The 26,332-nt window shown below is 48.1% G+C and overlaps 2 protein-coding genes across 2 annotated transcripts in view; one reads left to right on the top strand and one right to left on the bottom strand.

Moving 5' to 3' along the window:
- The window catches only part of C8B (complement C8 beta chain), an 82,452-nt gene that overhangs the window by 38,781 nt on the left and 17,339 nt on the right, over positions 1-26,332 (top strand). The gene's annotated exons all lie outside the window — the stretch shown is intronic.
- The window catches only part of C8A (complement C8 alpha chain), a 28,008-nt gene continuing 3,682 nt past the window's right edge, over positions 2,007-26,332 (bottom strand). The window contains exons 3-11 of the mRNA XM_068140683.1: positions 24,838-24,982; positions 22,391-22,535; positions 19,328-19,517; positions 16,866-17,066; positions 14,568-14,808; positions 9,815-9,943; positions 7,973-8,130; positions 5,112-5,334; positions 2,007-2,247 (exon numbers count right to left, since the gene is read on the bottom strand). Coding sequence (XP_067996784.1) covers positions 2,096-2,247; positions 5,112-5,334; positions 7,973-8,130; positions 9,815-9,943; positions 14,568-14,808; positions 16,866-17,066; positions 19,328-19,517; positions 22,391-22,535; positions 24,838-24,982 — 1,584 coding nt within the window. The 3' untranslated portion in view covers positions 2,007-2,095. The remainder of the gene's footprint in view (positions 2,248-5,111; positions 5,335-7,972; positions 8,131-9,814; positions 9,944-14,567; positions 14,809-16,865; positions 17,067-19,327; positions 19,518-22,390; positions 22,536-24,837; positions 24,983-26,332) is intronic.

The following is a 26,332-nucleotide window of genomic DNA, read 5'->3' as shown; positions in this document are numbered from 1 at the left end:
AGTGCACCCCAGGATCCCATTTGCCTTCTTGGCCACAAGGGCACATTGCTGTCCTGTGGTTTTGCTGCTTTTTATAAAGCATCATTCCTTTTTTGGGGGGTTGTTGGTTGGTTTGGGTTTTTCCTCTTCTCTCAGGAAAATGAAGTGCCAAATGCCTTCCATCCAGCCCAGGTTTTGGTGGCAGTTCATTAAGTAGAAGGAGCCGCAGGCTCTCATCGCGGTCTCTGGATGCAGTTCAATGCTCTCTGTGTATTCTTCTGCTGAGATTTACAGCTTGCATTCCAAAAAGCCCCTTAAATCAAGCAGCCTGTTAACATCTTCTGCAGCTCTGGGTGCCTGGGAGATAAAATGCCTGCGTGCTAGCAGTCGATTTATCACCGATCTTAAAGAGGAGTTGCCAAATGGTTGCCTTTCAGCCTCTCTCTTCATTATTTAATTTAGTCAGTGTTCAGATTCTGCTCAGTTTGGGTTCAAATCTTGCAATGATGCTTCAGCATCTTTTAGCTTAAGCATCCTCCCACGCAGAACAACATGTGGCTTTGCTGCAACTCTACAACTTCCTGAAAGGAGGCTGTAGACAGGTGGGGTTGGTCTCTTCTCCCAGGCACCCAGTGGCAGAACAATAGGACACAGTCTCAAGCTGTGCCAGGCTTGAGATGAGGAGAAAGTTCTTCACAGAATGAGTAATTGGCCACTGGAATGTGCTGCTCAGGGAGATAGTGCAGTCACCATCACTGGAGGTGTTCAAAAAAGGCTTGGATGTGGCACTTAGAGCCATGGTTTAGTTATTATGAGGTATTGGGTGATAAGTAATAGGTTGGACATGATGATCTCTGAGGTATTTTCCAACCTGGTTGATTCTGTGATTCATAGAATAGTAGAATGGCTTCTGTTGGAAGGGGCCTTAAAGATTTTCTAGTTCCAACCCCACTGCCAATCCTCTAGAGCAGGTTGCTCAAAGCCTTGTCCAGCCTGGCCTTAAACACTTCCAGGGATGAAGCATCCACCACATCTCTGGGCGACCTGTTTCAGTGTCTCACCACCCTTGTGCTGCAGAACTCATTCCCAACATCCAATCTAAATCTCCTCTAGCTTCAAGCCATTGCCCCTCATCCTATCACTGCAGGCCTTTGGAAACAGTCCTTCTGCAGCCTTCTTGTAGCCCTCTTCAGGTGCCAGAAGGCCACTATGAGATCTGCCTGGAGTCTTCACTTCTCCAGGCTAAACAGACCAAATTTCCTCAGCCTGTCCTCTTAGGAGAGGTTCTCCAGCCCTCTGGCCATCTTTGTGGCCCTCCTCTGGACCCTCTCCAATAGATTAATGTCTGTTATGTGTTGGGGGTTCCCGATCTGGACTCAGTACTCCAGGTGGAGTCTCACAAAAGCAGAGCAGAGGAGCAGAATAACCTCCCTTGACCTGCTGGCCATGCTTCTTGTGATGCAGCTCAGGATACAGTTGGCTTTTTTTGCAGCTCTGGCCAATAACCTGACAGTCCCAACTTATAAAAGTTTCATGGTGCCTATGTCAATACCAACTGCATAAAAGTGCAGAGATCATGAGCTTCTAATGTGTTTTCCAAAGGCAAATATAAAAATTTATTTGAGACAAGGTCACTTGTGTAAACACCTTCAGTAAATTTATTTCCTGGCCTCTTATAGCTCCACAGTCACCCAGGAACAAAGCCACCCCTGTGGATTCTCTACCACAGCCATGCCACTGCACACTGGTGGGGCTCCCATTGTGTCTCATGGTTTGAGGGTGAGGGGGCAGCCAGGTGTGCCTGGAATCAGCTGGAGCAGTGGGTCTGGAGTTGGGGTCAATACAGCAAATCCAGTGTGTTACCTGCTCCAGCAGGGCAGTTGGACTAGGTGATCCCCACAGGTCCCTTCCAAGCCCCACCATTCTGTGACCCCCATGTGTTTGCCAAGGGCAAGACTTCTCAATTATTTCTCCCCAGCGTAGTTCTGTTGCAGGATTGTGCTCAGAACATTTATAGCCCAGCACTGAGTCCAAACCACTCAAGCACAGAGCTGTGGGAAGTAATGCTGTCTGGGGGTGTTCAGCAGTCTGGGGGTGTTCAGCAGTCTGGGGGTGCTCAGCAGGCTTTGCTCTGCAGGTCCCTCCCCGTGCATGGCTCCCCACCTCCCCGTGGGGCTGGGTTGTTGCACTGTCGGCTGCGCCGTGCCGTGCCTGACTGGCAGGGACTCCATGGTGACCAGCAGCTCCAGCGCCCATTTGTCTCACCACCTGGAAACAAAAAGAGGAAAAAAGAAGTTTTGGGTCTGATGTGCTACATATGGGATAGGATGCTCTCTTCTCAATGTGAGCTGTGTTTCCCCACAGCCCTGCCCAAGTGATAGCCACCAGTGGTGGTGGCACTGGATGCGTCTGGTTGTGACCACTGGATCCTGCTCAAAATCACAGAATCACAGAATATTAAGGGCTGGAAGGGACCTCAAGAGATCATCCAGTCCAGCTCCCCTGCCAGAGAAGGATCATCTAGGGCAGGTCACATAGGAACACATCCAGGTGGGTCCTGAGTATCTCCAGAGAGGGAGAAAATGGATTCAGACAAGACAGATAACAACCCAACAGGCAAGGACTAATGTGAGCCTTGTGCCAGCCTAGCCACAGTGCTGGTCACTGTCAAACTCAAGCCAAATTTGGCAGAAACTAACATCTGGAGTTGGTATGCAAGTATGGCTAGAAATCAGTCATCTTACTCCATTAGTGGAGGGCAGCCCAAGGCCTGTTGAGCTCTCCAGCATGACAGTGGGCTGCACACCACAGATCTCCCAGTGAGACTTGATGATCTGAAAGGTCTTTTCTAACCTCAATCATAGAATCATAGAATGGTAGGGGTTGGAAGGGACATGTGGAGATCATTGTGTCCAACTGCACCAATCATGATTCTGTGGTTAAGTAACGATGCCTCTCAAGGTTACTGCAGGAGGTTGATAGAATCCTTGCCACATTAGGTACTCAGTAAGTGAATCAAGAATATGTGTGCTGAAACTTGGAAATCTTAGCTAAGTGATAGAAAGGATTGGTTGCACATACAGTCACAGGAGCACAGGCTCACAGGATGTTAGGGGTTGGAAGGGACCTCCAAAGATCATCCAGTCCAATGCCCCTGCCAGAGCAGGACCATAGAATCTAGCACAGGTCACACAGGAACCCAGCCAGATATGTCTGGAAAGTCTCCAGAGGAGATTCCACAACCTCTCTGGGCAGCCTGTTCCAGTGCTGTGGGACCCTCACAGTGAAGAAGTTCCTCCTCATGCTGAGGTGCAACCTCCTGTGCTGTAGTTTATACCCATTGCCCCTTATCCTATTGCACAGGGTGCAAGTGAGCAGAGCCTGTCCCCTCCCTCTTGACTCCCAGCCCTGAGATATTTATAAACATTGATTAAATACCCTGTCAGTCTTCTCTTCTCCAGACTAGAAAGACCTAGGTCTCTCAGCCTTTAGACATAAACCACTGAGCAAGGCTGGGGCTAAGTTTGGATCCAGCTGCACCTGAATCCCCTCTAGGGAGGAGTTTAGAAGGCAAAGGGATCCTTCCTGAAACTCATGACTCAATGGGAGGATCTCCCTGACTGTTGTGTCTTCCCCTGTCCTCCAATTATCAAAATGCCATCAAATCTTGTAAAACCACTGCCACATTTACTATCAAACTTTGTTAAATCACTGGTTTCTACCAATGAACAAGTTTCTGCTTCTCTGAGTGAAGTGCAGCATCCCAACCTGTGACACATACTTCTGGTGGGATCAAGGGATGAACATGGAGCTGAATACAGAATACAGAATTAACCAGGTTAGAAAAGACTTTTGAGATCATAAAGTCCAACCTATCACCCAACACCATCTAATCAACTAAACCATGGCACCAAGTGCTTCATCCAGTCTCTTCTTAAACACCTGCAGTGATGGAGACTCCACCACCTCCCTGGGCAGCACATTCCAATGCCACCAGTAGTTTGTGATTTCAGCTCTCTTGTGAGCAGGACTCCCTGGGCTATCCCAGCCATGCCCAGCACATGGGTGGCTGTTTTGAAGTCAGAGGAGATGAAGCAGCATCACATTCTTCAGACCTAAACAACTGGGTTTTGTGTTTTTTTTTTCTTCTCTGCTCATTTGAGAGGCTGCAGCTTGGTTTTCTTTTCCCAAAGGGCAGCTCCCCCTGCACTAACCCAAGGCAGAGGGGCAAAAGTCCCCTGGCTTCATAGGGGTGGCTTGAAAAGTCTGCCTGTCCCTTTGATGATTTCAAGGCTCTTTCATTACAGTACAGACTGAGTTGTCAGGAGTGTTCAATACTATGGATTATGGCAGTGCTCCTGAGTGATGGGAGTGCTTGATGGCTGTCATTTACTGTCGGGTTTTATTTACTCAACTGGCCTTCATGCCTGGCTTGGGCACTTCATTAATCCAGACAGCACAAATGGATGTCTGTGCTCTGACTCAGGGCTGGGTGGAAAGCTGGGTTTCCCTTCTCCTGAAACATGGTGCTTTAAAAAAATAAAAGAATGGGTTTGGTCTTCAATGAGTTGTGGAACTAGGGGATGAAAACTAAAAATTACCCATGAGCTGAAAGTGTGTCTGTCCCTGTTACTGCAAAAAGCAGGGAGCACAGGGCTTGACCAGTTCATTGGGCTGCTTTTGGGCCAGGTCCTGAGCTTTCCAAGTTCCACATCTAATGCAGATTCCATGGATTTGGAGGCAACTCAAAGGACCTGAAATTTTTAAAGAAACCCACTGTGCAGTCACTGAAGCAATGCTTTTGAGTTCAGCTTCATAAACCATCTCCTCAGCTCTGCTCTAACTCCCTATCTCACCACAACTTTGGTTCTCTGGTGGTGAGACCCTAGTTACAAGCACACACAGCTGAAGGCTTGGAGCTCTGCCTGGTGGAGGCAGAGGCAGTGGAGTCCCCATCTCTGGAATCATTCACAACCCACCTGGACACCATCCTGTGCAGCCTGCTCTAGGTGAACCTGCTCTGGCAGGGGGTTGGAGTGGACGATCTGCAGAGGTCCCTTCCAACCCTTGCCATTCCGTGATTCTGTGCTGCCTTTCACCCTCTCTGCTGCTGGGGTCTGCTGGGGTCCTACCTCGGCGTTCAGTCTGCTGGCAGGCAGGACCTCTGTGGCCTGGCTGGCACTGGCAGAAGCATGTGTTCCCCACCAGCATGGGTTCACCCTTGTTCTGGCATGGCCTGCAGCGGCAGGAGTCGAACTCCAACAAGTAATCCTCCAAGGCCTGTTTCAGGTTCTGCCGCTTGGCTTCTGCACTGCCAAGGTTGCTTCTGAGGATGATTTCATGGATGGGCTGCAGCTGTGCAGAATGGAGATGAATAGCAGGGAGACAATTTCAGCTGGGCAGCAACTGGGGTGCTACCATGCCACATTCAGAGAGCTGTGACGCTGCTGGATAAACTTGGGGCTCAGGAAAGTGTGTGTGTGGGGAAAATCATTAATCTTCCTTGACAGCTCCATGCTCATCATGCAAATGAACTGCCAGGGCTGATGGGCCACAGGGAGAAACCACCCGGCCAAAACCTTCCTCATCACACGGGCTTTTCTGCACATGCTTTGGAGTTTCTGTCTGGATCTAAATGATGCATTAAAACACCTGGGTAAGCCCATTTTTATCTTTTTTTTTGGACTGATTTCCTAGTGCTGTCACAGTCTCAGAGATTCTTACTTTTTGCCTTTTGAAACCAAATTGGGTTTTGCTAAGAGCTTTGGGCAGTGAGTGTCATTAAAACAGTGCCACCCTCCCACAAATGGTGACCAGACTATGAACCATCCATTAAATCACAGAATCAATCGTAGAATCATGGGATGGTCTGGGCTTAAAGGGACCTCCAGAGGTCATCCAGTACGATCACTCTGCAGTCGGCAGGGACATCCCCAACCAGATCAGGCTGCCCAGGGCTTCATCAAGCCTCACCTTGAATATCTCCAGGGAAGGAACCTCAACCACCTCCCTGGGCAACCTGTTCCAGTGTTCCACCACCCTCATAGTAAAGAACTTCTTCCTAACATCCAATCTAAATCTGCTCTTCTACAGCTTAAAGCCATTGTCCCTTGTCCTGTCACTGCTGGCCTTTGCAAACAGTCTCTCTCCATCCTTCCTGTAGGCTGTCTTCTGGTACTGGCAGGCTGCTATTAGGTCTCCTCAGAGCTTCTTCCAGGCTGAACACCCCCCAGCTCCCTCAGCCTGTCCTCATAGCAGAGGTGCTTCAACCCCCTGATCATTTTCATGGCCCTCCTCTGGACCTGCTCCATCAGGTTCATGTCCTTCCTATACTGAGGGCTCCGGACCTGTATGAGCATGGAGAATTTTACCTTTTGATAGAGTGAAGTAATGCTGAGTCATCTCCAGCTTCAAGACTATAAAATGCTGATGGTATTTCCAGTAGCAAGATCCATTTTCCATATACCATTCAGTGAAAATAGCCCAGTCTGGGCAACTAGAATTACAGCTTGGCCAGCTGACTGTTAATGAGATGTTAAAGCTGAAAGCTCAGGGTTGGTCCAAGGACACACCTTTGCATCTGCCCATCCATGTGCCTTTGCTGGGAGTCAGCAGAGACCAGTTCTGGAGAAGAGCTGGGAATCATCTCATTGCACAAGGCAGGCTGAGAGCACGGCATGGGGAGGCTCAGCCATGTTTTGGGAAGAGCCCTTGGGCAAATTTGCGCAAGGCTGTTTACCAAAGGAGAGGGAGCTGCAGATAAGAGCTGCAGAAGTGGACACAAGAGCTTATCGGCAGCTATAGTTGCACAGCGACTGCTGAGCTGTAGAGCAGAGAGGTCAGCTCATGGCTTACTGGAAAACAGCAGTGAGTTCTGCCCAGGATTGATGGGAACTTGCTCAGAGAAGTCAATAACCTGCAGCAGGAGCTGAAAGTGCTTCTGACATTATCAGGGCTTTCTGCTGCTGGGCAATGCCCCAAAAGTCTCTCTTGCCCTGCCAATAACACAGATAATTCCTGATTCCATTTTCCCTTCTACCCTCTCCCAGAGCCAGGAGTGGGTCTGCTTTCAAATGGTGATGAGAGACATGGAAGCAGCAGCATGTCCCTGCTGTGACCACAGTCTTTTCCCCACACCCCACAGCTGCCCTCCTGGAGCATACCATCAATCATAGCATCTCAGGGCACTCTGCTCATTGCTGAGGAGGTGTGCCCAGCTCCTTACATCTCTGTGACCTCTGACCCTGGGTTATTGGTTTGTAGGGCTGCTCTTGTCTCTTCATCCCCTCCACTTGCACCCATCTCCTCCCCATCTCTGAAACCCTGCAGGATGCTTCAGTGAGCGTCCCATTTTATGATAAAACAAAAGGGAGGAGTAGAGCCTGGCTGATTTTTATGACCACAGACCCTCTTTCTGGAGCATGGAGGAAAGACAGGAAGGACCCATCTGACACAGCAGCCAGAAGCCCCCTGCTCTAAAAACTCCTGGAAGCACTACAGCTGTACATAGCCACCATGGTCTGCAGAGGTTAGGCATAGCCGCTGCATCTCTGAGGCAGGTCAAAAGCAGTGGGGATGGGAAGGTGGAGGGGGGGGAGGGAGGGGCTGTACAGAGCCTTTGCTGGGGAGGCACCACTCTTTCCCCAGCCCTTTGTGAGTCCCCTGCTGATACAGGAGAGCGGAGAGCATCGAGGAGAATAATAGGGATGAATGCAACTATGGAGAGCCATTCATGGGGAAGCTGTTTGGGGACACATCAAAAACTTAACTCAGCACTAATCCAGCATTAAGCTCCTTGTCTGTCTCCCTGTGGATGCAGTCAGTGGGAGATGTACTCCCCATTGTGAAATGACTCAGAGGTTCCCAGCCCAGTGGCCCATTACATTTAATCTTGTTCTGTGATGGGATCACAATCAAAATACGAAATGATCTGCTCGACTACACTTTCATTCCTTACAGAGGCAGAGTTTCTTCAGCTGCAGAGAAGCCTTACCTCAAAATCAATAACAGCAGGATTATATTTTAATGACCTTCCCCAGTGACGATACAGATTGCCATCCCAGCTGGTTAAGAGCCCTCCACTGTAAGTAGTATCTCCACCTCTAATCCGGGGAATAATATCTTCCACGACGGCACTGTGGCTCTGCTCATCTGAAAAGCGCAATCACACCTCTGTTATTTACTTACCACTCCCACACCAGCACCAGGCGCTGCTCGGTGGAGGTGAGCTCTGTGGTGGAAGGGCCTGGCAGTGAGCAGCACTGAGGATGTCTCCTGAAATCCAGGGGAGCTTGGCATCCCCTGCTCGTGGGGAGAGCCCTGCCGCATCGCAGAATTAGCCAGCTTGGAAGAGACCTCCAAGATGATGCATCAAGTCCAACCAATCACCCAGCCCTATCTAATCAACCAGACCATGGCACTAAGTGCCTCATCCAGGCTTTTCTTAAACACCTTCAGGGATGCTGACCCCACCACCTCCCTGGGCAGCCCATTCCAATGGGCAGTCTCTCTTTATGTGAAGAACTTCTTTCTAAGATCAAGCCTAAACCTCCCCCTGTACCGCTTGAGACTGTGTCCTCTTGTTCTGCCACTGGCTGCCTGGGAGAAGACGCCAACCTCCACCTGTCTACAATCTCCCTTCAGGTAGTTGTAGACAGCAATAAGGTCTCCCCTGAGCCTCCTCTTCTCTAGGCTAAACACCCCCAGCTCCTTCAGCCTCTTCTCACAGGGCTGTGCTCCATATCCCTCACCCAGCTTTGTTGCCCTTCTCTGGACACATTCCAGCATCTCAACATCTTTCTTGAATGGAGTGGCCCAGAATTTGACACAGTACTCAAGGTGTGGCCTGACCAGTTCTGAATACAGGGGGAGAACGACTTCCCTGCTCCTGTTGGTCACACTATTCCTGAGCCAATATAAATCTCACTGCTCCAGTTTCAAACCACTGCCCCTCATCCTGTCACTACAAGCCCTTCTAAACAGGACTCAGTGCTTGCTGCTGAGTAGAGCATCCCAAATTCTCTGGGCTGCTAAGACCTGAAGAGCCTGCATGGCTCCAGCCTTGATTTCCAGTTAGAATCTGGACAGCAGATCACACAATCTGTGAGCTGGTTAAGTGGTTTACAAGTCTGGGGCTTCCTAGTTTTGACTTCTTTAATAGTGACCCTGTTGCCATTGTCATCCATGCCCAGTGTGTTGTGGCTGGAGGGACTGCAGCCTTCCAGCCACCCCACTGCCTCTATTTACATGTGTTTCTTATCCAGGTGTTGCTACCTTGATTGCTGCTCTTTCAAGAGCAATCTGTTCCTGGAGACTTGGACCCACAACGGAGCCTGAGGCATGGCTGGAATGGCACCAGAGCTTCCTTCTTCATACCTTTCCATGACCCTACTTGGAACTCTGTGTCCAAGTGACCACTTGGACAAGGAGGCTAAAGGGAGAACTCATGGCTCTCTACAACTACCTGAAAGGAGGTTGTGGAGAGGCTGGTGCTGGTCTCCTCTCACAGGTAATTAGTGATAGAACAAGAGGGAATGGCCTCAAGCTGTGACTGGGGAAGTTTAGACTGGACATTAGGAAAATTTTTTTCCCAGCAAGAGTGGTCAGGGATTGGAATGTGCTGCCCAGGGAGGTGGTGGAGTCCCCAACCCTGGATGTGTTTAAAGGTGGTTTGGATGTGGTGCTTGGGGATCTGGTTTAGGGGTGAACCTTGTAGAGTAGGATTCTTGATTGGACTTGGTGATCCTGAGGGTCTTTTCCAACTTGAACGTCTCTGTGATTTCTGTGAAAAGAAGTCCACAAGGTACTTTAAGAGCCATTTGCCCTGCTACCATACCAGTTTGCAGAAATCCTTTCTTTGCACAGTCAGAGGCTGTCAGCGATGCTTGCAAATTCAGTTCACCCTCCCCAGCAGTAAGGCCAAGTGACAGGCCAACGCAGGCACTTATCTCTTCAGCAGTGATGTCTGCAAAACAGGGAGGAAATGGGAAAAATCAGTGGCTCAGAATGACTGGAAAGAATTTCATTTTTCCTGTTGGTGTTTTTTCCCCATCAATGAAGAAAATGGCTTATAAAATATTTTACAAGCTATTCATTTTCCTATATGGTTCATGGTTTGTTTGTTGGGGTTTTTTTTCCTGTCTTTGAAGAAAATATTTGGTTATATGTATGGTCTGTTCCTCCAAGTTGGGAGCTCTTCTAGGCACAGGACAGCCTTTAGTCTCACAGTGGAGAAGACAACATTTCATTGGTGTATAGTGGCCTGTTGCCGAATAGGTGAATAGGGAAATGTCCTTAATGTAAAAATTGGTTCCTTAGAAAGTATTGGAACTCAGTAAAATTCTTAACACAAGGCTTCAAGTCCTGTTTGGTCTAGTGACTTTAAAATTTACCATTAATTTTTTCACAGATTAACTGGGGTAAAGCTGGGAGCAGTAGCTGAAATCAGCAGATCCCCTCTGCTCTGCCCTGGTGAGACCTCATCTTGAGTACTGTGTACAGTTCTGGGCTCCCCAGTTCGAGAGGGACAGGGATCTGCTGGAGAGGGTCCAGTGGAGGGCTGCAAGGATGATTAGGGGACTGGAGCACTGCCTGATGAGGAGAGGCTGAGAGCCCTGGGGCTCTTTAGTCTGGAAAAGAGAAGACTGATGGGGGATTTAATCAATGTTTATAAATATCTGAGGGCTGGGGGTCAGATGGGAGGGGACAGGCTCTGCTCAGTTGCACCCTGTGCAATAAGACAAGGGGCAATGGATGTAAGCTGCAGCACAGGAGGTTCCACCTCAACATGAGGAGGAACTTCTTCACTGTGAGGCTCCCAGAGCACTGGAACAGGCTGCCCAGAGAGGTTGTGGAGTCTCCTTCTCTAGAGACTTTCAAGGCCTGTCTGGATGCATTCCTGTGTGACCTGTGCTAGATTCTCTGGTCCTGCTCTGGCAGGGGAGTTTGACTCGATCATCTTTGGAGGTCCCTTCCAATCCCTGACGTCCTGTGATCCCAAATACCAACTTGCACAAGGTCTGTTTGCTGTGTGCTGCCAAAGCCTCACAGCCTGCTGCTGCAGGGCTGCTTCTGCTGCTGCTGCCAGCACCACCACCATACATCATGAAAATATGTAACTGGAGAGCCATGAAGAGACTGCAGAGGGGAGAAGGGAACTAATGAGGTGGTTTCACCAAGGTAAGCAATGTGCATATTTCATGCAACCTGGGTTTATGTACACGCTTCAGCAAACGGAAGGCTGTCTTCTTTCCTGGTTAAAAATGCCATTGATTTCAATAACTGCAGGTGGTGTAAGTGGTAGGTAACTCCTCTATTGCTCTTTTTGTCAGAGGACCTTAAAGTGTTTTACAAAGCAGCCCAACGATCAATACCACGGTATTGAAAGGGAGGCACAGAGGTCAGCAGGATTTGTGTATCGTGGCTTAAAGGTCTAAAGCTGAATCAGAGAATCATTTTGGTTGGAAAAGGCCTTTAAAGTTGATCAAGTCTAACCATTAACCCAACACTGTTGGGTCACCACTAAACCAGGTCTCAAAGCACAACATCTACAACTTCCTGCTGAACCTCTGGACAACCCTCAGCACCAAGCATTGTCTGTAGAACTGCCTCACCCCAGCACTGGGGAGCAGGATCTTGGCTATCATGTGTTTGCAATCCCAGTAAAACACACACAGGTCTGGGTTTGCTCCCTTGCACACAGCCTGCAAGAGAAGCTCTCTGCAGCAGTGCAGGGCACGGATCTTAGAATCATAGAATCACAAAATCATGAACAGAATTACACAGAATTACTGAGGCTGGAATAGACCTCTGAGATCATCAAGTCCAGCCTAACCACATCGACCAGACCATGTCACTAAGTGCCACATCCAATCTTTCCTTAAACACCTCCAGGGAAGGCGACTCCAGCACCTCCCTGGGCAGTCCATTCCAGTGTCTGATTACCCTTTCCATGAGGAAGTGCTTCCTAACATCCCAATTAAACCTCCTCTGGTGCAGCTTCAGGCCATGCCCTCTCCTCTTGTCACAATTTGTCTAGGAGAAGAGCCCAAACCCCACCTTACTACAACTTCCCATCAGGTAGTTGTGGAGTGTGATAAGGTCCTCCCTGAGTCTCGCTCTTCTCCAGGCTAAACAATCACAGCTGCCTCAGCCTCTCCTCATAAGATTTTCTCTGGGTTGGAAGTGACCTCCAAAGGTCCAAGCCCCCTCTGCAGTAATCAGGGACATCCTCACCTGTATCAGGTTGCCCAGAGCCCTGTCGAGCCCCACCTTGACTATCTCCAGTGATGAGGCCCCAAGCACCTCCCTGGGGAACCTGTTCCAGCGTTCCACTGCCCTCATAGTGCAGAACTTGTTCTTCTTGTTGCCTTGTTGGGCCCCAACTGGCAGAGGCCCTCCACATCCTGAGTAAGGGGCTGTGAATCCTAGATTCCAACTGGTGAGAGCTGAAGCATGCTCAAGACTTCAAGGGGAATTACATCCTGTTGCAAAACTGGGCCCTTGAGGAAGATTAAATGCGTAGCACTCAATTACTTGCACTAAACAGTTCAACAGTTGTAAACACAGTGGGTAAAGTTCATTCACCCAAAGCACCATGAGTGATGGCTTATCTTGGGTGTTGGAATGCCATAAAATTACACTTGAGGAACACCCTGATTAATTGATTGGCCACGCTTCCCCCGTGAGTAATTGCGTTCTGTGAGGGTCTGTCGATACAATTTGTTACTGGGGGCAGCAAGATCGGGGGCTTGAGAAATGAAGAGTGGTTATCACTGCAAAAAGGGTGGTCATAGAAAATATTGGCACTTGAAAGGGGTGGGGGGAGAGCCCTGATAGCTGTTGTTTGGGTTGTGGTGGGTTTTGTTGTTTGTTTGTGGGGGTTGTTTTTTATGTGATGTAATTTGTGATAGTTAAATGTGCCGGAGCGATAAGATTTAGTGCTGCAGTTGGAATTAATCAGGATGTATGAAGACTCTTTCTAATTTACTCTGTGCATAATGTTTCTGCCATAAATGTTCTCCTAATGTGGGAAGACATTAGACTGGTTTCTGCTAAATAATAGAACCATAACAATCTATTTAAAAAAAAACAAGTAATGAAAAATATTGATGGCAGGGCAACGAGGGACCTCGCGCTGACGGATTATGGCGCTCATGACCATAGCCATGCAAGCCCTTGCAGCCTGAAAGCTGGGTATGGGGCTGGCAGCAAAACTGCAGTCCTAAGCTCTGCACTGGTGAGCAGAATCACACAAAATGATAGAATGGCCAGGTTGGAAGAGACCTCCAAGGTCATCGGGGGGCCAGAGCTCCTGTCCTATGAGGACAGACTGAGGGAGTTGGGGCTGTTTAATCTGAAGAAGAAAAGGCTCCCAGGAGACCTCATTGTGGCCTTCCAGTATCTTAAAAGGGCTACAAGAAATCTGGGGAGGGACTTTTTAGGGTGTCAGGGAGTGGTAGGACTGGGGTGGATGGAGCAAAACTAGAAATGGGTAGATTCAGATTGGATGTTAGGAAGAAGTTCTTCCCCATGAGGGTGGTGAGACACTGGAACAGGTTGCCCAGGAAGGTGGTGGAAGCCTCATCCCTGGAGGTTTTTCAGGCCATGCTGGATGTGGCTGTGAGCAGCCTGCTGTAGTGTGAGGTGTACCTGCCCATGGCAGGGGGGTTGGAACTAGAGGATCCTTGAGGTCCCTTCCAACGATTCTATGATTCTATGGATGAGTTTGCAGTCCTTGAGAATGGCCAGAATGAAGACCATAAGAAATAGGGCCAGTTCAGGGAAGTCTACCAAGTGGCACTGAAAGGGAGAAAAAGATGCTCAAATTCCTTCCTGAACTACCAGAATCTCACTCAGGTTCGTCTGAAATTAGACCAGGAAGCACATTTTGCGATGCAACCCCTGCTCCCCTTTCCCCCCTCATTGTGTGGCCAAGGGTGCATCTGTCTTGTGAGCAACATGCAGATACATCTACCCTGCCCTTAACTGCTGTGGTTTGGGGCTTGTAACATGTTTAGGCTTGTGGTGAGGAGAAAGTTCTTCACATTGGAATGTGCTGTACAGGGAAGTGGTGGAGTCGCTGTCCCTGGAGGTGTTCAAAGAAGGCTTGGATGTGGCACTTGGAGCCATGGCTTTGTTGTCATGAGGTGTTAGGTATTGCGTGATGGGTTGGACTTGATGATCTCTGAGGTCTTTTCCAACCTGGTTGACTCTATGATTCTATGTGTCTATCGTGTGAGGTAGTGGAGTCTCCTTCTCTGGAGACATTCAAAACCTGCCTGGATGCGTTCATGTGTGTCCTGTTCTAGGTAATCCTTCTCTGGCAGAAGGGCTGGACTGGATGATCCTTTGAGGGCCCTTCCAAGCCCTAACATTCTGTGATGTGATAGGACATACCAGCCAGCTCATCAAAGAGGTGCTGGTGAGTACCCACCCTTCCAGGACCCAGGGAGATGATTGCTGTGTGGAGCAGTCTGAGCCAGGTGAATTACTCTGGCAGACTGGCCCCCACCCCATGATCACCAGGCTAGAAGTGCCTGATTCAGAGCATAGAGTTGTGCCCAGAGAATGTTGTGCCATTTTCTAACCTTTTCTTCTCATTTCCTCCTTGTTAATGACAAGGATGTACTCAAAGATGCCTCCCATAGTGCCAGATGTTATGAAATGGGTGCCATAGTCGTTGATGAATTTGGCATACAGGCCATAGTTGTAGGTGTCTGGAAGTTCCTGCAGGGACAGCAGCACATCTTCATCCAAGACAATGTTGTCCCTTCTCATCTTGAAACGGGCTGTCTGCACCTTTGTCACACCTCTAATGAATGCAACCTCCTGCAGGTGAAGAAAAGAGGAGCTGCCACTCAACATCCCCAACAAAAAAACCACCCGCCAACATTCATTTCCAGGCTTCAGGTTTGCAGAGGAAAGAATGAATCTGTGACTGTCAGGGGATGCTGAAAACATGAAAACAAGCCCAGGTTTCAATGCAATCACTCATCATTCTTTTTCAGGGTGTCTCTTTTTTCCCTGGACTTGGTGGTGGTGGGCAAAGCTATGGCTTTGGATGCTAGAGGGGGTTTTGTTGAGGTATGAATATGAGCAGAGCTGGGATCCACATGATTCCTCTCCACCCACCATTTCTGCTATTTCTTTTTTCTCTGCTCTCCTTTCCACACTGTTAATTCCCTTTTGCTTAATTCACAGCCTTGACCCCTTGATACAAGGGCTCAGGGTAAGCCCAGCCCAGCCTGGAAGTGGCAGGGATACCTTGGCCAGGAAGGTGCTAATGAAGGGTAGAATTTTCTGGCTATACCAGTGGGGGATATCCTGGCTAGGAAGGTGCTGAGGAAGGGTTGAATTTTCTGGATATACCACCAGATCCACAACTCCACTTCTAGATTGCCTTGGACAAGGCTCCAGCGCAACCAGAACAACCCTTGAAATGATTCCTCCCATAACTTGTCATTGTTTAGCTCCAAACACCATGGAAGCTCCTCGACAAGGGGCACTGTAAACTCTATAATGGTGCCCGTTTCAAACAGCTTTTAAGGGCATTTTAACCCAGAACCATCAAAATCATTCTTCTTTATTGTTTTCTGTCAGCAGCCATGGGAGAAGAGGAGAGCAGGGCACAGTAAATGTGGGAAATAGCAGCACAGCACTCATGATATTATGTTGGAAAGAGGTCATCACAGCCAGTCCATGATGGAAACCCACTGCAAGAAAAGCACCCTATTATCAGGTACCTTTTGTGGCTTTTTTTTCCCCTCCTTTCAGTGTGGTATTTTAACCTCCCATAAAAAGTAGGCCTATTTTCCCCTCATAAACCAGCTTGTATTAATTTGACCAAGATCTATTTGCTAGCAGAGCTCATTACCTGAGGACAACTGTTTTGATCATCATCCTCTTGATATTTCCTCCTCCTCTCTCCTGGTCACTTGCAGTGTGTTTTTTACTGATGTAAGCATGAAGCAGGATGGGGGGGGGAGCTGACATTCTGTGTGGCATATGTTGTGCTACCTCATAATTCAATTTTATTGCCACTCCCCCATTTGCTCAGACATAATAAGAACAACAAACAGGATTACTAACAATCATGCATTTGCAATTACATGAACAAATTAAGGCACAATTACAATGTGTGAGGGGGAGAAGAAAATGCAATTGAGAGAATAATCTGACAGAAGTTACAGCCCAGACCATGCAATGCACAGGTGACACCACTGAAGCATGTGCATAGAATCATTGAGTCATTGAATCAATCACAGAATTGTCAGGGATCTCAAGGATCATCTAGTTCCAACCCTCCTGCTATGGGCAGGGACACCTCACACTACAGCAGGTTGCTCACAGCCACATTCAGCCTGGCCTTAAAAACCTCCAGGAATGAGGCTTCCACCACCTCCCTGGGCAGCCTGTGCCAATGTCTCACCACCCTCATGGGGGAGAACTTCTTCCTAACATCCAATCTGAATCTACCCATTTCTTTTTTGTTTCTCATTCCCTCTAGTTCTGCCACTACCTGACACCCTAAAAACTCCCTCCCCAGCTTTCTTGTAGCCCACTTCAGACACTGGAAGGCCACAATAAGGTCTCTTCATAGAATGGTTTGGGTTGGAAGGGACCTCCAAAGATCATTCAGTTCAACCCCTCTGCAGTCAGCAGGGGTATCCTCCACTAGATGAGGTTGCCCAGAGCCCTGTTGAGCCTGACCTTGAATATCTTCAGGGAAGGGGCCTCAAACTGCCTCCCTGGCTAACCTGTTCCAGTGTTCCAACCTCCCTCATGGTGCAGAACTTGTTCCTAACATCCAACCTAAATCTCCTCTAATTTCAAACCATTGCCCCTCGTCCTATCACTACCTCACCAATTTAAATTGCTTTTGTTACCTTTTCAGTGTATTGTGTGAAGTTCTTCAGTGATCCTTTGCCACCTGATAACGTGAAGCCAAGGTTGAACTGCACAGCTGAGTCTACAGGAGCAATTCCGATGGTAAGGCCAAAAGCTTTGGATTTGTCTCTTTTAAGGGCATCGAGCAGATCCGTTGACTCGTCGTAAAACTCAAAAGTAAATCCAGAATCAGCATGAGCCTAAAGTGAAAGAGGCAGACATTCATTTTTCAGGTAGTTCCCTTCCATTGTAGTCTCTATTTGTTTGAGGAGCAGGTGGTGCCTCTTTTGAAGGCCATGAGAACGCCAACTTTGACTTCAGAGAAGGTGGAATAAAGTCATGTGCAGTTTCATAGATTCATAGAATGGTTTGGGTTGGAAGGGATCTTCAAGATCATACAGTTCCCACGCCCCTGCCTACACCAGGGACACCTCCCACCAGCCCAGGTTGCTCAAGGCCTTGTCCAACCTGGCCTTGGACACCTCCAGGGAGGGGGCATCCACAACCTCCCTGGACAACCTGTGTCAGTGTCTCACCACCCTCACTGTAAAGAATTTCTTCCTAATCTCCATCTAAATGTCCTCTCCTCAAGCTTCAATCCATTTCCTCTCATCCTGTCACTACAAGCCCCTGTACAAAATCCCTTCCCAGCTTTCCTGTAGACCCGTTTGAATACTGGAAGGCTGCTTTAAGGTTCCCCTGGATCCTTCTCTTTTCCAGGTTGAACAGTCTCAGCTCTCATAGCCTGTCCCCATAGGGGAGGTTCTCCATCTTTCTACCTGGAAAGATGTGAGATATGTGGATAAAGCCATGCATTTTGCTTCTTCCCATCTCCAGGCAAGGCAAGGTTTGTGTTTTGCACCTCCAAGCAGCACCATTACAGCCAGAGCTGCTAATGGTACCTATTAAGCCAGCTTGACACTTCCCATTATAAAAACATCCTTCCAGTTTCATGCAGCTCTGCCAAATCCTAATAATTTGGACTGAATTTTTTTTCTCCCCAGCCTGCTTCTGGATGAATTTATTTAGGAAAAAAAGAGAAATAATTCAACTTGCATTGGCAGTGCTAGGAAACAAACATTGCTTTGCCAGTGTTTTGGAGAAGTGACCTTTTCCTTGACAGCTCTTCTTTGCCAGCCTGTGGAATGGAGCAGCCTTGCTGAATCCAAGCTGTGCCATTTGCCATCTTTATTAAAAGCCCACTCTAAATAAATCCAAAACACCTTACATCACAAAGGGTGACTCCCTAGACCCCAGCAGGTAGACAATCCTAAGTCAAGGTGCCCATGGGGCATTCTCAAATGCTGGATCTGTCTGGGTTCCTGCTAGGGACTGAGGCACAAAAGACTTTGCCTACTGGGAGGACTTTGAGGACAGCCACAGTGAGATTATGGCTGTCATATTGCCCTGGAATAAAGAGCTTTCATTCATTCCTGTCAAAAAGCATGATAAATGTTTAACAGGGTGCCCAAGGCACACACATAGGATGTGGGAGACCCAGGCTGAACCCTTGCTCTACTTAGTTCAATCTCCAACATCAGATGTGATCCCACAGGGTATAGACATTATGACAGATACATGGTGATGGCTTTCAGGATCTTGGTCTCCCTCAGAATTTGGATTTATGTCCCTTTCAGCCACGCTGTAGACTTAAAATGCTTTCAGAGATGGAACTGATAGCATTCTTCCCATTTTACACATGGCCAAATTCATCCCTGGAGAGGGAAGTGGCTTCTGCAAAGCTCTACAGCTCATTAATAGCACAGTTTAGAGAAACCCCATTTCTCTTTAGGCTCTGGCTAGGCCAGAGTAAGCAGTGGTGATGCCTGGGTGATAAAGCACGTTAGTTCCTCCATGTGCCATAAACCAGCATTTAAATCAATTGCCTGTTGTCTCGGGGACAGCTGGAGGGAGGTGGCTTGAAAGGCAACCTATAGTGAATGATGATTAGAGGGCTGGAACACCTCTACTATGCGGACAGACTGAGGGAGTTGTGGCTGTTCAGTCTGGAGAAGGCTCTGAGAAGACCTTATTGTGGCCTTCCAGTACCTGAAGGGGTGACAAGAAAGCTGGAGAGGGACTTTTTAGTGTGTCAGGGAGTGATAGGACTGGGGGGAATGAAAAAAAAACTACAAATGGGTAGATTCAGATTGGATGTTAGGAAGAAATTCTTCCCCATAAGGATGATGAGATACTGGAACAGGTTGCCCAGGGAGGTGGTGGAAGCCTCATGCCTGGAGGTTTTGAAGGCCAGGCTGGATGTGGCTATGAGCAACCTGCTGTAGTGTGAGGTGTCCCTGCCCATGGCTGGGGTGTTGGAACTGGCTGATCCTTGAGGTGCCTTCCAACCCTAACAATTCTATGATTCTATGAATGATAGATTGTTAGATAAAAAATCTGGGGGGAACTTTTATCTGGGGAGAAAAAAACCTCTCTAAATGTGACCAGCCCAAGAACTTACTAGGAATTGGTAGGTGTGGAAGTTGTAAGGCTTGCGGAAGTACTTCTCATCATCTCCGTAGTAGAGCTGTTCACACATAACATTGTACTTCAGCTCCCTCCAGTCCCCATTGTAGACCTGCTCACAGTGGCCTCCAAAGAAATTAGGGTCATACACGTACTGGCTCCCTTCCTGTGTGAGGATGTTGTACCTTGGAAAGAGGTAGCATTCAGAAAGTTATCCATAGGTCCTGCTTTAGTTCCCCAGCGGTCTCTGGTTACTGGTTCTGTTCTCCTGACACTACAAGTTATATATCCTCAAAGTCTCTGACTTTGAATTTGGATAGCATCTAAAATCTGAGGGTTGTGTTTGGTACCTCCTTCACAGAGCTGCCGTGGTGAGGCCATGCCTGAAATAATGTATCCAGTTTTGGGCTCCCCAGTTCAAGAGAGACAGGAATCTACTGGAGGGCTACAAGGATGATTGAGGGACCGGAGCACTGCCCTATGAGGAGAGGCTGAGAGCCCTGGGGTTGTTTAGTCTGGAGAAGAGAAGACTGAGAGGGGATTTAATCAATGTCTATCAACATCTGAGGGCTGGCTGTCAAGAGTAAGGGGACAGGCTCTGCTCATTTGTGCCCTGTGATAGGACAAGGGGCAATGGATGTAAACTACAGCACAGGAGGTTGCACCTCAATATGAGGAGGAACTTCTTCACTGTGAAGGGCCCAGAGCACTGAAACAGGCTGCCCAGAGAGGTTGTGGAGTCTCCCTCTCTGGAGACTTTCCAGACCCATCTGGATGGGTTCTTGTGTGACCTGTGCTGGATTCTCTGGTCCTGCTCTGGCCCCTTTTGGTTCCAAGACATTGGTTGGGACTCATGTTAGAAATGGAAGAAATCAGCTAAGCTGTCTAGTCCATCCCTGCAAGTACAATTATGAGAGTCAGAATCATAGTCATTAGAATAATCTGGGTTGGACGGGACTTCCAAAGGTTATGTAGTCCAACCTCTTCTGCAGTCAGGAGGGACATCCCCAACTAGATCAGGTTGCCCAGGACCCTCTCAAGCCTCACCTTGAATATCTCCTAGGATGGGACCTCAACTACCTCCCTGGGCAATCTTTTCCAGTGTTCCAGCACCCTCCTGGTACAGAATTTGTTCCTAATATCCAATCTAAATCTGCTCTTCTTTCATTTTAATCCATTGTCCCTCATGCTATCACTGCAGACTGTTGGAAACAGTCCCTCTGCAGCCTTCTTGCAGCCCCCCTTCAGCTACTGGGATGTTGTTATTTAGTCCCAAAGCTCTGGAATTCCTCCAGGTCCCCCACTGAGCCTAATGCCTCTCCCTGTCACTGAGTGTTTCCAGGCATTCCCTGTAATTGTTTTCTATTTTAATTTCATCTCCTTTATTTTAGCAATGGGAGTTAGCACTCCCCCTGCACATACAGGCTGCTTGTGCTTCGCCAAGCCTCTCACTGACTCTCTCCTTACCCTTCTTTCTTCCTCCTCTCCAGCCATCACAGCTGCTCCCCTTTGAAATCCTGCCTATTGCTTAATATTCTCTGTAATTCCAGGGCCCCAAATGAAAGCATTATTCAAGATAGACAGCAGCATTGCTCCTCACAACAGGGAAGCCTCGTTAGGGCTATGACAGTAAATGGTGTATGGCTTTTGCCTGGTCTACACAAGAAACACATCACAGAGGAGTATTAAATGGGGTGCTTGGTGAATATTGATTCATATCTTGGATAAAAAACTTGAGATGGATTCTCTCAGGCCCTGGCCCAGAGAGCTGTTTGTCTTCTGGAGTCCAGAGAATGTTGGACTGAGATGGTAGGGAAATTATCTAATGGCTGACTACCTTCTCATACTGTTGGCAATGTTCTCCAAGTAGTATCTTGGTTAAAACACATGACCTGAAATGAGAATCTCATGACAATTTGCCTTTAAATTAATTCTGGATTCCTCCTTTAATTAACTATTTAATTAATTACTTATTAGGTAAACCAACGTTTGCAACTGAACACAGTAAAACTTCTTAATGGATAGATGTGGTTTTCCTTGCTTGTATGCAGGTGGAGCTCCAGCTTCTTGCCTTGACTGTGTCCTTCTATAAGAGAACACAGTCTCAAGCTGCGCCAGGGAAAGTTTAGGCTGGAGGTGAGGAGAAAGTTCTTCACAGGAGGAGTTGTTTGCCATTGGAATGTGCTGCCCAGGGAGGTGGTGGAGTCACCATCCCTGGAGATGTTCAAAAAAGGATTGGATGTGGCACTTGGAGCCATGCTTTAGTTGTCATGAGGTGTTAGGTATTAGGTAATAGGTTGGACTTGATGATCTCTGAGGTCTTTTCCAACCTGGTTGATTCTATGATTCTCAGGAGTCCTAACTCCCAGAGTTAAATTTTCTCCTTAAGGATGAACACCTGAACACCACCATGATGCTGCATCTCCAAAGTCTACTGTTTGCTCTGATATTTGGGGTGGTTAGACTAGATGACTTCTCGAGGTGCCTTCCAACCCAATGCATTCCAGATTGTTGTTATCAGCTGAAGAAAGCTGTGAGATAACTGGACTCGGAGAACTGGGTGTAGAAAGGAGACACTTTAAAATGGCTCTGTACTGAAATACAGAGTAGATGGGAGAGTCCAAAGTCAGGACAGGATTTGAATCATAGAATCATAGAATTGTTAGGGTTGGAAGGGACCTCAAGGATCATCTAGCTCCAACCCCCTTGCCATGGGCAGGGACACCTCAAACTACATCAGGCTGCTCACAGCCACATCCAGCCTGGCCTTGAAAACCTCCAGGCATGAGGCTTCCACCACCTCCCTGGGCAACCTGTTCCTGTGTCTCACCACTGGAACATGAAATCAAATCAACACTGGAATTTGAAATCAAAGCTGAGATGGACACTCTTGCTTTTCTCACTGCAACCAGTGGTTGGGTGGGACAGCAGCTCTCCTTTGGGGTTCATCCAGCACCCAATCAATTCATGGAGCACTGCTGTTACAAAGGAAGAGCAATGTGCAAAAACATCATCCTGTTTTGAGTGCGAGAGTGGCAGCTATCAATTTATTACTCACCCTTGGACTGCTTTTTCAGCCCCTGGGATTGGGAACAGGTGTTCACAAGGGTTTTCAATCTCTTCATCCTCACAGTTCTCCTCATCAGACCCATCTCTGCAGTCTGGCTCTCCGTTGCACACAAGATGCCTTTTAATGCAGCGACCTAGTGCACAAGGACAGACCATCACTTTCCCACCCTTCCCAAAACCTTGCACTGATTGTGCCTTTTTCCACCCACATCTCAGAGCTGCATGTTAAAAACAGCTCCTTCCAGAGATGTCTTCATTTGCAACCTAGAGCACAGCACAGAGTCCAGGTTGGCCACTCCCTTGGATTCTCAGGGGATGGAATCAAGTAGAGGTCACCTCATTGCCCTGATTTTGCTGTCTACAATCATGCTTTTGGAAGGGAGATACAGGAAGCTTCTCCACTTGGCTTAGGGTAGTCAGATGTGTCTTGTTAAAGTTCAGTTTTGCCTTTTCCCCTTGCAAGAGACATTTGGGGAGAGTTTATTGCACTTGGGGACATGGTTTAGTCACTTTGGGGCTTCGTCATGGTAGTGTTGGGTTAACAGTTGGATCTTAGAGGTCTTTTCCAACCTTAATGATTCTATGATTGAACACCTGGAGGTGTTCAAGAAACCTGTGGCCATGGCACTTGGGGACATGGTTTAATGGCCACAGTGGTGTCAGGTTGATGGTTGGACTCAGTCTTAGAGAGTCCAACCCAAACAATTCTATGACTCTGTGACTCTCTGAGTCTATGAATAATTTTGACACAAGAATGGATGTTTGCAGGAAGGGCAACCTGAGCGTGCTTTTGCTTCTAGGAGTGAGGAGAAAACCTTGCCATGACATTCATGGCAGGAAGGGACAAGGGTTAATGGATATAAACTACAGCATAGGAGGTTCCACCTCAACTTGAGGAAGAACTTCTTTGTGAGGGTCACAGAGCCCTGGAACAGGCTGCCCAGAGAGGTTGTAGAGTCTCCTTCTCTGGAGACTTTCCAGACCCATCTGGATGTGCTCCTGTGTGCCCTGTGCTAGATTCTCTGGTCCTGCTCTGGCAGGGGGGTTGGACTGGATGATCTTTGGAGGTCCCTTCTAACCCCTAACATCCTGTGATCCTGTGAACGAGTACTGCTGCACCCGGCTCAGTGGAGTGATGCTGACCTGCTCCAGCTGCTGAGCTGCTCCCAGAGCTGGAAATGCATTTCTGAATTTAACAGGATTTTCATTAGATGCTCAAGATGGGAGTCTGAGCCCTTTGTGTCAAAACAAAAATCTGTCAAGGCTAGTCAAACTTGGAGAGAACAGCCGTGCTACCTCCCAAGCCTCAGAGCTGGAGATGCCTAAAAATAATCACCCCAACAGATTGCCAGTTTGATTAGTGATTGAACTAAGTCTTTAGCAGGGAGGGAAAGTGGAGTGTTGTGGGAGCAGAGGTGCCCGTGGAGAGGAGTGCAAGGAGGTAGCACAGCAGTTGGAGCAGAATAGTTCTGCTCTCTTGGTTCCACTGAAAAATTAACCTTTTCCATGGCATCTAGCTTTCATTTCACAGCATCACAGAATGCCAGGGGCTGGAAGGGACCTGGAAAGATCATCCAGTCCAACCCCCCTGCCAGAGCAGGATCATCTATACCAGATCACACAGGAACACATCCAGGCAGGTTTTGAGTTATCTCCAGAGAGGGAAACTCCACAACCCCCCTGGGCAGCCTGCTCCTGTGTTCTGTCACCCTCACAGGGAAAAAATTCTTCCTCATATTTCCATGGAACTTCCTATGCCTCAACTTCCACCATTGCCCCTTGTGCTGTCATTGGGCATCACCGAGAAGAGCCTGGCTCCATCCTCTTGGCACTCACCCTGCACATCTTTATAAACATGAATGAGGTCACCTCTCAGGCTCCTCCTCTCCAAGCTAAAGAGCCTCAGCTCCCTCAGTCTCTCCTCATAAGGAAGATGTTCCACTGCCTTCATCACTTTTGTGGCTCTGTGCTGGACTCTTTCAGTAGTTCCCTGACATCCTCCCTGAACTGAGGGGCCCAGAACTGGACACAATATTTGAGATGCAGCCTCAGCAGGGCAGAGTAGAGGGGGAGGAGAACCTCTCTTGACCTCCTAGCCACAGCCCTTCTAATGCACCCCCAGGATGCCATTGGCCTTCTTGGCACAAAACCACATTGCTGGCTCATGGTCGACCTCCCATCCACTAGAACCCCCCGGTCCTTTTTCCTTTCATTGCTCTCCAGCAGATCACATCTAAGTGTAACATGGATAGGTTTCTGTAAATTGGGGGGGAAAATCCCTAAGACTGGGAAATTTCCTGCTTTCTCCTGCACCATTTCACCATCCTGCTGGCTGGTTGGCAAAGCTCTGCCCATGGCAGGGAACTGTTATCACCTGGGGTTTGTCCAGCAAGGATCAAAACCTCTTTGGCAGGAGCTTGTGGCTGGTCCACTCACCTGTTTCTTCACACTGGAAGTCCTTCCCACAGCTGGAGGTTGCAGTGCATGTTGTCCTGGCATGGCAAGCTTGCTCGTTCCAGAGGTGCCCTGCGCAGCTCTGCCCTGCAAATTCCGCCGGCTGCACCAGCCTCCGGTACTGGTGCTGAGCCACACCAGAGAGGATACCACCATCAACACCTAACCTGTAACCCCCAAGGACATCACCCCCACAGGCTGGAAAGCAATTAAAACTACCATTTGTACCTATATCAAGGTTTTGGTTTTGGCCCAAAGACTTTGTATGTGTTCAGTTATAGAATGGTCTGGGTTGGAAGGCACCTCCAAAGGTCATCCAGTCCAAACCCTCTGCAGTCAGCAGGGACATCCTCCCCTAGATCAGGTTGCTCAGAGACCTGTCAAGCCTGACCTCACATGTCTCCAAGGATGGGACCTCAGCTACCTCTCTGGGCAACCTGTTCTAGTATTTCACCAGCCTCCTGCTGCTGAGCTTGTTCCTAACATCTATTCTAAATCTGCTCTTCTCTAATTTCAAACCGTTGCCCCTTGTCCTGTCACTACAAGCCCTTGCAAACAGTCCCTCTGCAGCCTTCCTGTATGCCTCTTCAGGTAGTGGAAGGTTGCTATTAGGTCTCCCCAGAGCCCTCTCTCCTCCAGGCTGGACAACCCCAGCTCTTTCAGGCTGTCCTTGTGGCAGAGGTGGTCCAGCCCCCAAGTCATCTTTGTGGCCCTTCTCTGGACCTGCTCCATCAGGTCCGTGTCCCTCCTGTGTTGATGGCTGGAGAAGGAGAGACAGCAGAGGGACAGGAGCTCAAGACATTTGCTCCAAGTTCACAGAAATGAATTTAGGAGGGTCTGGAATGTCTGGGTTTTGAAATCTCTTTCTTGTTTTTCTTGTTTTATACTTTGGAAGTACTGTGGATTTTTACACAGGCTTTGTCCTGGAATGTAACAGGTTTAGATGGACACAGACATTAATTATAACACTGGTCCTGAAACACTTCTGATGGATTATTAATGAGACTTGCTGCTCTTTAAACTGGGGTGGGGGGAGGAGGATGTAAGCTGGAAAGAGAGAAAAGCCAAATAATATACTGGTTGTAAGCAGAGGAACAGAAAGTGTAGGTATATAAACTCAGTTAAAACCAAAATTATGTCAGGTATTGGAAAATAAATTCTTGAGTTATGAAGACATATGTGAAATGATATAGGAAATGGAAAACAAGATCTGATGAATGAAGGCTGCCTCTAATTTCTTTTCATTGGAATATTTGCATTAAGAATCAGGGGATGCTTAATTAAAACTGAGATAGAAAAGGCAGAAAGTCTTGAGCAAATATCCTGGCCTGATTCTTCCACCATTGGCATTGATTTTGCATTTTGCTGTGCTGCTGCTGTCAGTGACTCTATTCCCCAGTTTACACCAGGATAAGAGCCTCTCTAATAGAAGAGCATCTCCATCATCCTTGGATGAGTTTACTGGATGCTTCAGCAT

The sequence above is a fragment of the Melanerpes formicivorus genome, unplaced genomic scaffold (assembly GCF_026170545.1).
Source record: "Melanerpes formicivorus ecotype bairdi unplaced genomic scaffold, bMelFor1.0.p_v2 SCAF_7, whole genome shotgun sequence".
NCBI classification, from domain to species: domain Eukaryota; kingdom Metazoa; phylum Chordata; class Aves; order Piciformes; family Picidae; genus Melanerpes; species Melanerpes formicivorus.
Note: the sequence above shows the minus strand (reverse complement) of the source record. Positions and strands in the feature narration are given on the sequence as shown.